The sequence below is a fragment of the Monopterus albus genome, unplaced genomic scaffold (genome assembly GCF_001952655.1).
Source record: "Monopterus albus unplaced genomic scaffold, M_albus_1.0 scaffold170.1, whole genome shotgun sequence".
NCBI lineage: Eukaryota > Metazoa > Chordata > Actinopteri > Synbranchiformes > Synbranchidae > Monopterus > Monopterus albus.
In genome coordinates, this window is record NW_018128050.1 from 22,689 (window position 1) to 33,552 (window position 10,864).

The 10,864-nt window shown below is 47.6% G+C and overlaps 1 protein-coding gene across 2 annotated transcripts in view; it reads right to left on the reverse strand.

Annotated features, from left to right (window-relative positions):
• Positions 1-533: 533 nt before the first annotated feature.
• LOC109969144 (GRAM domain-containing protein 2-like) overlaps positions 534-10,864 on the reverse strand; it is a 15,235-nt gene continuing 4,904 nt past the window's right edge. For both annotated transcript variants that reach the window (XM_020615834.1, XM_020615833.1), the window contains exons 3-13: positions 10,242-10,355; positions 8,157-8,214; positions 6,750-6,822; positions 6,208-6,311; positions 5,943-6,041; positions 5,593-5,664; positions 4,258-4,317; positions 3,458-3,593; positions 3,270-3,363; positions 2,322-2,423; positions 534-1,966 (exon numbers count right to left, since the gene is read on the reverse strand). In XM_020615834.1, coding sequence (XP_020471490.1) covers positions 1,918-1,966; positions 2,322-2,423; positions 3,270-3,363; positions 3,458-3,593; positions 4,258-4,317; positions 5,593-5,664; positions 5,943-6,041; positions 6,208-6,311; positions 6,750-6,822; positions 8,157-8,214; positions 10,242-10,351 — 957 coding nt within the window. In that variant the 5' untranslated portion in view covers positions 10,352-10,355 and the 3' untranslated portion in view covers positions 534-1,917. The remainder of the gene's footprint in view (positions 1,967-2,321; positions 2,424-3,269; positions 3,364-3,457; positions 3,594-4,257; positions 4,318-5,592; positions 5,665-5,942; positions 6,042-6,207; positions 6,312-6,749; positions 6,823-8,156; positions 8,215-10,241; positions 10,356-10,864) is intronic.

Consider the following 10,864-nt stretch of genomic DNA (forward strand, 5'->3'; position numbering starts at 1 on the left):
CCTCTGGCTACAGGGTGAAACCCTGAGCAGCTCTGACTCCCTGTGTTCATGGCCTTTTTCCACATGAAGCTTCAGAGGGAGCAGTAAGTTCACCTGCTACTGGATCCTGAAAGAGGCCTGGTTACTGTTTTATTGTTGGTGACTTGTTTCACCCCTGGCAGTTTGCGTCTTAACTTTGTACCAGTTAAGGTTTTTCACTGGACCCAAACTGGCTATGTGTTAAAAACTGGGAAAGTGGAGGTGACCCCAAACTTATGAACAGCACTATGTAGGTGTATGTGTCTGCAGAAAACGGTGTGTGCTGCAGGTCTGTGTCCATCTACAGCAGACAAGAGAAAATCACTTAACGTTTTAGTGCCGTCTTGGATCTCTTTGAGGGAACTGAACATGATGTTTAAAGACTGACCTGCAGCACTGTTGATTTTTGAAAAAACTAATATTGTCTGGTGTTTTTAGAGACAGCTAGTGCTGTGTGTGTTTTGATGCTTTTTCTGTGATCATGCAGTGTGATGTTCACAGTAACTAAAGACAAGTCAGGAGCAGAAACGTTTATCAATGTTACAGGTAGAACTACACCACGAGTCCAAAGAGAAACAGGCGACCATGCAAACACTAACCACTCTTCCTACAGAATTGGAATCGTTATTCACAGAGTACCAAGTGTACAAGGAACTTCTCTTGTACACTTGGTTCCCAGGCTCCACTTCCACCCTCTCCTCTCAACATTGAGTGCATGAAATATAAAGTGAGCTCACCTTAACTTCACAGTGTCTTTAACAGACACAGCTGGAGATGGACGTGACACAAGTAAAGCTCTGGTAAGGTTGGACCACCTCCTCCTCTTTACCTCATATGAGCAGAGTCAATGCTTGGTGCTGAAATGTATGTGTAAAACTAAATGATGCCAAATGTCCAGACAGGTTGAGGTTCGCGTTTACAGGAAGTGATACATTTACTCTGGGCCAGCAACACTCAGCCGTAGTAAGACATGCCTTCAGTTCTCCACACGATACGTCAGAGGCTACAATTTAACTTTGGTCTCTGGTTAGTTCACAGCTTCAGCAGTGAAGGGTTTCAGTGGGGCGTCAGTGGCCGAGGCTCATGGGTACTGTAGTATTTACACCTGTCAGTCTAGCAGACATACACTGAGTTTTTTAGGAACCCCTGTATCAGACTAAGTCAGTCTGAGACAAACAGTCCTGCAGTGAATCCTCCTCCATGAAGGTGATGATGTTCAGTCTATGTCACAAAGGTGCTGGTTCACCTGTGTGGTCACTGTGGAGCCTGCAGGTTGTGCACACCTGCACTGTGTTCCACTGAGAGCTTGCGCTGGAATTTGGCCTAATCAATGTAAATGAGGTGAACAAATCATGGAGGACTGTTGAATCGCACTGATATAGTCTGAGACAGGTGCTGCTAACAAACTGACACCTGAGTGTATGTTGTGGTTACATGATCTGGAGAGTCAGTTCAGTAACATGGAGAACTATTAAAGTAGAGAATGAAAAGCAGAGAATGCAGCTGCAGCTCCTCCCGACTCGGTCACTGTCTGAAAACCGAGCGTTCCTCCTGGACCTGCTGCCACAGGTGCCGATTATTGAACAGCCAGAGTGTGTTAGTGGAGCCTGAAGTGGGTCAGTAGGTGGCACACATATCGCTGCGCCAGTCTGCTCCACAAGGAAGCTCTACTTATGTTACAGCATGTTTTCATTTCTGTAGCCTCTCCTCACCAACACACAGGTCAGAGGTCAGTCTACTGTTTGTGGGACTACTGTGACATCGCTATGGTAACCAAGTTGCCACAAGGGTCAGATGTTAGCTGCTGCTGATGCTGCTACAGTCCTCTGTCTTCTTACCACCACCCCCTAATGGCAAGTCTATGTAAGTACAGATTTCTTCTTCTGATTGGATTCAGCATCAGGTTCCTGCTCTGTGATTGGCCAGCCAGCAGGGCACCTCGCCGCACCTGGAAAATCAAAGAAAGGCAGCAAGAAACAAGTCGTGGATTAGAACCAAATAAGTTTGAGTACGGTAATCCTTTGGAACTAATCAATGCTGAGCATTTAATGTCATGTTTGTGAGACTCAACGGCTTCACATTTTGTCTTTTCATGGTTGTTTTGTGTTTAGATATTGTTGTGTCTCTCTGGAGTTGTTTGACTTTCCAACAAATACAGTTTACAGTCACTTCATGCACAGCCAGAGCCCCCAGGGCCGCCTGGGGACTCGGGGCCTCTGGCTGTGCTGTGATGCATCTGGTTACCGGCTAGTGAACATGTGGTATCAGTGAGTATTCTACCAGAGTGGTGTACATGTGTGTACCTCTCTCTGGGCGCGGGCTGACTGCTCAGGAAGCTGAGCTGCTGCTCCAGGCGACAGACTCTGAAGGCCAGATAGCAGGACGACACGACCAGCAGGAAGACACTGACACACAGGCAGACACACTGAGGTCACACCCTGATCAACAGACACTCCACAGCTACGATCACACTCTGATTCATTGTGCAGCAGGAAAAAAATCCACACAACGAATGTTTTCATATTACATCTTGACATCATCGCTTAAGACACAGAAGACATAGCATCAAATTGTTTGTGTGACGAGCGGATGTCAAGACTTTGAAGAGTATTTTACCCCCAGACTATAAACTAACAGCTTAAAAACAGTGGTAGATGAAGTTGATTTACTTCAGGAAATGTACTAATACTACAGTGTAAAAGTATTGACATGAAAATACACTTGAAGTAGCAAAAGTAGAAGTACTGATTCTGTGTGAGCAGCAGGAGGCAGCACAGGGAACAGTCAAGTATCTGGAGACAAAACTGCTAAATACACGACTGAACACACTTCAGACTGAGATGAACTCGCACTGATACAGACACTGTTTGTTTGCTGCGGCTTCTGGCTCATGTGCGTCTGCTCTGAGGACGTTTTCTCAGCGAACATTCTACTTGTTTAGTTTTGAGAGGAGAAACTGGTTTGGGAGATTTTTATACTACAGACACAAAGTCCTGCATTCAAAATCTTTCTTAAAGCACAACAGTATCAGTGTCAAAGTACCATCAGTACCAGTACTCGTCCAGCAGAACAGTCCATGTCCCAGTAATGTCTCTGATACTGGATCATAGTGACTAATTACTGTGTCCACCACTTTAATGCTGCAGCTGGTAAAGGTGGAGCTGATGGTAACTACCTTATATAATTATACTGTGAAGTACTTTACATCCTGCTGGGTATCATTTGTGTATCATTGAAGTAATGCGACTCACAGCAGGATGAAGAGTTTCAGTAGCTGGTACTCCATATGATCCAGGTCGGGTACTGGTTCTGTCAACAGGATCTTCTCGGTCTCCAGATGACTGTCTGCACCACAACAACAACAACAACAACGTCTCTTATCGCTCTGTGTGTAACTCTGAGTTCCTGTGACAGCTGATTGACAGGTGGCCGGGCCTACCGGTGAGCACATGCGTGCTAAAAGGTGCGTCAGCGGTGAGGCTTGGCGAGGAGTTTCCCAGCAAGTCTGGGAGGGAGGATGAGACGTCTGGGAGCGACGGCTTCCTCCTCCACTTCAGCACCTCAGGAAACTCGTCCTGACAGAGACACGACAATTAGTCTGACTTTCTCAGTAAACGGTTTTGCCTAGAAAAGGTCAGATGACACTGAAATGTGTCCGTTATAATTCTCCTGAGCTTGAAGCCAAGTTGTCAGAAGTCTGTCCAGCATCTCCAGCCCAGAGATCAGTTTATAGTTTGGCAAAGAAAAGCAGCAGAGTCTCACATGAGAAGCTGAAACTGAGTGTGTTGCATGTTATTGCTGAGAAAGGACAAACTAACCAGTAAAACATATCAATTTCCTGACTCTACTTGTTTAAATTAGAAAATCTAATAAAAATGATTTTTCCAGATAGAAGTCCCCGAGTTAAGACGCGTCAACACTTTATTTTTACTGTCAGGTTTTTGATGGGATCCTAAAAATGAGCTGGTATTTATTTGCTGTTAACAAACTTGGCACCGGCTGCTTTAGACTGGCTACCACATATGAGTTTCACTTTTTATTGTATTCATGTTTTAAAACATGTTATTTCCTCTACTGAAGTGGACTCTTACCAGGCTTCTTTTATTATAAAAATATTTCCCCTGGTTCTGTTATTCTGTCTTCACCAGTGCTGTTTCTCATGCGTGTTCGTCTTAGACTGACTGACCGAGACCTCCTGGAGTCTTTCCCTTGTGTAAGCAGAGTTGGATGTGAACTCACCATGGACAGAGAGCTGGGCTCCTCCAGGTACTGCTTCAGACTCAGGCTCTTCCCGTTCACCTGTAAACCGTCAGACAAGAGGGCAGGTCAGGTGATGTTTTCCTACGCGAGTCAGGCCGCAGCAGGTGTTGACTCTAGTTAGATGAGAATAGTAAAGACCTGCCCTTGGAGGAATAACCGACCTGGCTACAGACAAGATGACGGACTACGGCCGAGACTTGTGCACCCACCAGAAACTTTTTCCAGACTGGGTCACCGTTAGGGTCATGGTAACTAATTTCTGGCTAATCTCAACTCTTTCCTGCCGATGTCGTTAGTCCACTATCTTGCCTGCAGCCAGGTGCTCTTGGCATGAACAGCCATCCAGGTGACATCCTGTCTCTGTTGTCCTGTGCACACTTTCGATCTTAAGATAAAAACCTGCTGACTGTGCTAAACGCCTGATGCTCAGAGAAGGGGCTCGACTGGGGCTGACACACTAACATCATTAACCTGCCTCACCCGACCCAGCCTCAGAGCCATGCACGAGTAGACGGGTTACTCATGCTTCCTGAAAACACAGTGGGCTGAGACGCTGGGATCCAGATGTGTTACAAGGTGTGACATCACCTTGAGTCATGTTGTCGCCAACAGGTTTTAATCTACACCCTCAAATCAAAGTGAATCATGGGATGGAGCTCAGGACCAAAACAGGCCTTTGGTTTAACAACCGCTGCCTCTAAATACAGATGTTTGCTCCTGGCAGGAGAACGAAACACCCTGCTTTGTTTCCTTACAACTCTGTCAGCGCCACGCTCAGGCTGTGTGACCCGCTGAGTCACGACAGAGTCACTGTCAGCTAAAGCATGAGTGTTGTTCTGTCTCAGGTTCGCTGACATTCTGCAGGTGAACACACACTTCTGTGCTGGAGCAAATCCTGTCCAGACGCTCCCCCGACTAATGTAGTATGGACATGATACTAAAACAAAATATTACAGCAGCTGTGAAACATCTAAAGTGCTTTACTCAGCGGATGCAGGCCTCAACGTGCACTGAACGTTGTACGATGGAGGAAACGGTCAAAACTAGAATTAAATGCTGCACCATTCACTACGGTCAGGAGTGTTTAGGGTGAGGAGGAGTCAGACATGCCTGCACAGGAGATCACTAGTCTCTAACACAGGAATATGAATAACGCTCCATATCAAGGTTAAAACAGGGACTTGTTTCTCTTCTACACAACGCTGACACGATACAGAGCGGAACCTGAATCTAGTGAAATGCCAAGTAATAAAGCAGGAAGTTGTTGAAGTGACCGGCCGTCTGAGCGGCGCCACAAACAGCTGATCCACAGACCTGCAGGTGAGTGCAGATCCTCCTGAGGACGTCGTAGACGTTGTCTCTGGACAGCAGGGACACAAAGACGTACTGTAGAGACACAGGAAACAACAGGTCAGTGTATGCACAGTGAGCCTGACTGAAAACATCAACTACTATGAAACTACAGCTGTCAGACTGTGATGACACGTGGCTCAGACGTGAAGTGGGAGAACTGGTGAAACATCTTGACAGAAGAGTTAAAGAGCAGTTATGGCCCCTGACGTGTGTCCACCTAAGACATGCTGGCCTACAGGAGCTGCTCTTCCCTTTTAGTGAAGTCTGTCAGAAAGAGCAGCTCTTTTCAGTGTGTTCGTCCTGTCTGCTACCTTCTGCCCTGTGTCCATGGTGATAGCCAGACCGTTTGGCACCAGACCGGCAGTCTTGTGCTTCTTCACCAGCCGAACTGACACCACTGGAATACAGACCTGCAGATACAGAGTGACAGTCAGGGGCAGCCAGGCATCAGCGACAACACACAGCTGTGTCCCCCTTTGGAAAGAGCTGGAGCATGAGCCCGGTTCTACTGTGGATGGAGGTGGGGCCGTGGGGCTGTGGGGACCCAGGCTTCCACCTGGAGGCGCCTGCATTCACCTTGATGTCTTTACCAAAAAGGTTTGCGTAGAAACACAGCCAGTGTCTGGAGATGTAGAGTCGTCCCTGCAGCAGGATGTCTCTCAACAACGCACACGAGTACACTGCAGAGGGGCACAGTGGGAGAAGGACTCAGATGCTTTCCTTCAGTACAAGTAGAAATACCACATACTCTGATACAGGTAAAACTGTTGAAGCATTCAAATGAAACTCTGACTTCCACCCAGTCTAACAAGTCAGCAGGTCTGCAGTTCCACGTGACATTAACCACAAACCTCAGTTTCTCAGAACTGCAATTATAAAAGTTAATCAGTTATTAATAAACGTACTGCATCTGTATGTCACTGGTCCACGTGTTCTGCAGCAACCTGGCAACCCAAAACTTGTTCTTGCACTGAGCTTTGTGTTATTTAGTGGTTAATTACAGCTTCATAAAGCTAGAAACAAATAAACAGCTTTCTTTCACCTGAAACAACAGAGCACACGAACTGGACCGGGTCAGCAACAGGTGACAAACAGATCAGGTGAAACGTCTGTCCTACCTTTCATCAGGATCTCCTCTTTAGGCACAGTCTGGAACAGTTTGTGGTACTGAGAGTTGTACTTGCTGACGGTCTGTGGAGGCAACACAGGTCACACACAGTCAGCTCACCACGTGTCCACACAGATCCCTTTTTCATCCCATGTTTTCTTTTCTGTCGGCAGGTTGTCGGAGTAAACGCTTCCCGTTTCAGGTCTGTCTTGAAAAGAAGCCGTGGTCTCACAAACTAGACTAGTTTATTTCAAATGTTCATGGACGGATTACGCGACAAGTCAAGGTCCCTCATGGCTCCTATATGAGCCACCTGCCCAAACTACCACTCAGTAGTTTTATAGACGTTTTCACTGTTTCGCTGTCACTGTTTGTCCGTTTGGCGTCTGCTCTTGTTGCTTTGCTTTGTGGTCACTGTGTGTATTTTGCCTTTCAAACAATAGCCGTGAACACAGAGGCTGTGGCCCTGGGGGCCCCTGAGCTCCTGGGCCAGTTCAGGTAAATATCAATAATATCTGTCCTTGTAGTTTTATCTCAGGTACTGTATGTCACCGGCTATGGTTACCGATACTTTGCTGTACTTGTACGCACTGGAAGAAGGATTTGGAGCTGTTGTCTTTTTGTTGAATTGGTGCATTTACCAAATGATCCGAGTCTTTCTCCCAGCTCCGTCTCTCTCACAGGTCCCAGGAATATTGTGCCTGTGTATTGTTTTGGTTCCTGATATTTGGGTCAAAAGTTACATCATGTAAATCCCCCCCTCCCCTCCCCTCATACACCTGTGTGTCCTCGCCTTCTGTTCACCAGACGGAGACTTCCTGGCATCCTGTTCCTGTCTGAAACAACAAAGGCTAAAACAACAGAAGCAGCAGCAGCAGCAGCTCAACACCTCATGGCTACTCGGGCCCGGCCCAGCACCTGGGTCAGACAAACACTGTCTGGAAACTTTTTTGAATCTGGACTTTCTGAGGTCAGGAGTCCAATTTGGTTACAGTAGGTTCACCACAGAACCGGACCGAGGTGATCCAGCTGCTCTGACCGGCAGCTGCTGTCACAATAAACACACCGACACAGACCCACACTGCTCAGCATCTACATGCAAAGATCATTCGGTGTTTCTTTTAAAGATGTGGAAATAAATAAAATTTTAAACTGCAACTCTTGCAAAAGTATCTGTGGGTTAAAAGTAACGGGCGACCCGGGATATCAACAACAGGCTCGCTGTGTGTTAGTGTTCCCATGGAGACAAGACAGACACTGGAAACTTCTGCCGAGATGTGAAAGGACTCCTGCTGGGCCAGAGCTGTGTGTGGTGGTACATCCACCACATGCATCTGTAGCTGTGGTGCTCTGAGCTCAGCAGCATCAACGTGTCGCCAGCTCTTCTTGTTTTGCTCCATGTTTGTGTTGGACTTACCGATCCTCTGTAACACTTCTTCACGTCTTCATAGGACAGGTCCTCGATCAGCTGCAGCCTGCAGGACAAATCAGATTCTTTCAGAACAAAAACAAACTCGAGTTTCTGCAGAAAACTGGGTCAGTGCAGCAGCAGAGAGCGGCACAGCTCAGTACAGGGCATCGGCAACAGGCCTGGGTTTATCAAGTGTCTCAGAGCAGGACATCCTTCTGGCTGTCCCACGGGTGTTGGCGCTCCACCTGTCCCACCAGCCATAAACAGTGTGAAAAAACGAGACTGTACAGGTGGCACATGTCTCTACCTGCTGTATGTCTCCTCATCCATGCTTTCATAAAGTCCTGCTGTGTTCAGAGGAAAACACTGAGCAACTGATGGGGGCAGACAGACGCACAGCGCTGCTGCTTTGCCGATCGATGCAGCAACAACGTACCGATGCAGCTGCTAACAAACACCTCAGAGGTGGTCGGCTGCTTTAACCAATCCTCGGCCATCTTGTTGTCCAGGTGTTGGATTTCATGGAGGACGGTCATGTAAATGGAGTTGCGCCAGGAGGAGGCAAATCAACGTGAAGTTCATGCAAAAGGAAAATAACCAACAAGCACCGGACACATGACTGAGGATTAAAAGCAGCTCAGTTATCAGTGGTCTGTACAAGGAACAGTGTCAATGTGGAAGAAGTGAAGTGGAAATGAAGGAAACGTTCCCATCAGCCACTGGTTTCAGTTTGGTGCACTGGAGCACGAAGAGCTCAGAGTGTGTGAAGGGCGCGATTGTCCACAAGGCTACTGGGACAAACACACACACACGATGAAAGGATTAATTATGCAAACACTTTGAGCCATTAATGGGAAAGTGGAGCAGAGACAGAGGCGGTGTTCACACTCACGGGTCTAAAAAGACTAAACAACACCAGCAGGGCTCGTCCACTAGGCTTGTAAAGAGAGTTCCCACAGTGCGTTATAACACGGGATCGTCCTGTTTGATAAATAAAATACTGTCCTGTACCCAGTCAACATATGATGCCATTTGTATTTGTGTTGACCAGTATTCATTCAAATCAGGTCTGGACCAGACAGTGTCAAACCAGATTCCTTTTGATAAGTATATATTGATATTGTGCTCCAGACTCTAGTGGGTCTGTGTGTGCGCCTACTTCTTTGTCCTGCATCACTCAGACATTTACTGATGAGGATTTAAAAGGTGTTTAAGTATTTAAGACTTGTTTCTGATGTTTCACTGCAAACTAAACTGCACTGTGTCTCTGTTCTGCTTGTGGGCGTCATCTGAACATTGGGTCGCTGGCAAACCAGCTACAAACAACTCCCCCTCCTCTCTGAGCTGTACTGCCTGTAAACGTGAGCGGACTGCACATGCTGCAGGCAGATGAGCACGCGCACGCACACACACAGCCTCCCATTCTGCAACTTGTGTTGTACGTGACAGGAATAACAGCAGTGAGAGACACTGAGGCTTTCCCTCTGTGTGTATCCTCTCTGCTGCACAACACCCCGACACACACACACACACACACACACACAGTCAGGACTACCTCGGCTGGTTGCGAGGAGGTGGGTCTGGAAGAGAATCATCTACACTTTGTGACCTAATGTGTGTCTTCCTGTAACAACTTCGTCTGTCCACATCTGGACTCCAGCTGTGAGGCTGGTCCACACCCTGCAGCTGTTGGAGGCTTCCACCTGCACCTGACTACGCCTGTAGAACACAGCCGAGTGCTGCTTCTGCTTCCAGTGACAAAGTCAGGAAGTTCTAGGACGTATTTAACAGGGGCGTACCACAGCGGGCGAAGGAACTACATGTCGATGTACTTGCACTTCAGCTTAATAGGAATTTACCTAAGTTCAGTTTTCACCACTGTTCAGTTCAGTCTAAAGCATTTTTACATTGTCGGTGTCTGCTGGTGACTTTTGGTGCCTCACGACGACCCAAACAGCCACATGCTTGTTGCCATTTTCCTTTCTCCAGCATAGAAAGAGCCTGCCTATAAAACTCCACCCAGTCAGATGAGTTTAAATCGGTTTTACCTGTCAGGATTCAGCACCAACAGCCCTGTTTGCAGCTTCTCACCTGAACGGCAGGGGGCAGTGTCCGTCCTCCTCCCTTGGGGGCTCCACCTCAGGTGGGGGCAGGACGCTGACGTCCTCACTCTGCCCCAGGTACTCTGACATCATGGTCATCGAGCTGCGAGCACAGGAGGGTGAACAGCGTCAAACAGAACAGAGTTTCTGCTGCAGCAGGTACAGCAAACAACAATAAAAAGACCAAAGACACACAGACAAGCATCAGCAGAACAGAAACACAGAGCCCACAGCATGGGGATTGTCTGCTGTTCATCACACTGATACAAACACAACACAAGAAGTCGTGTGAGGAGGCGTCTGTGCTGCTAGCCAAGTCTGAGCTGTCAGCTGACGTTTGCGGATGCACAGGTCACTTCTGTCACCGGTAGAGTCGAGTCTGTGGCCTCCTTCAGCATTAGCGTGCTGCTAGTTGCTGCTTCCCACAGGATTGTGTGTCATGTTGTCTGTCAAAGGTGACACTGTGGAAATGTGGTTCCTACCTCGATGCTGTGACTACACACCGTGACAGTTCGCCAGAACCCTGCCTCTAACACTGCCCAGGGGGACTCACTGCACAGTGAAGCTAATGGCCTATGCTGATGTTTTCCAGCTGCTGCTACAGTCTGGCTG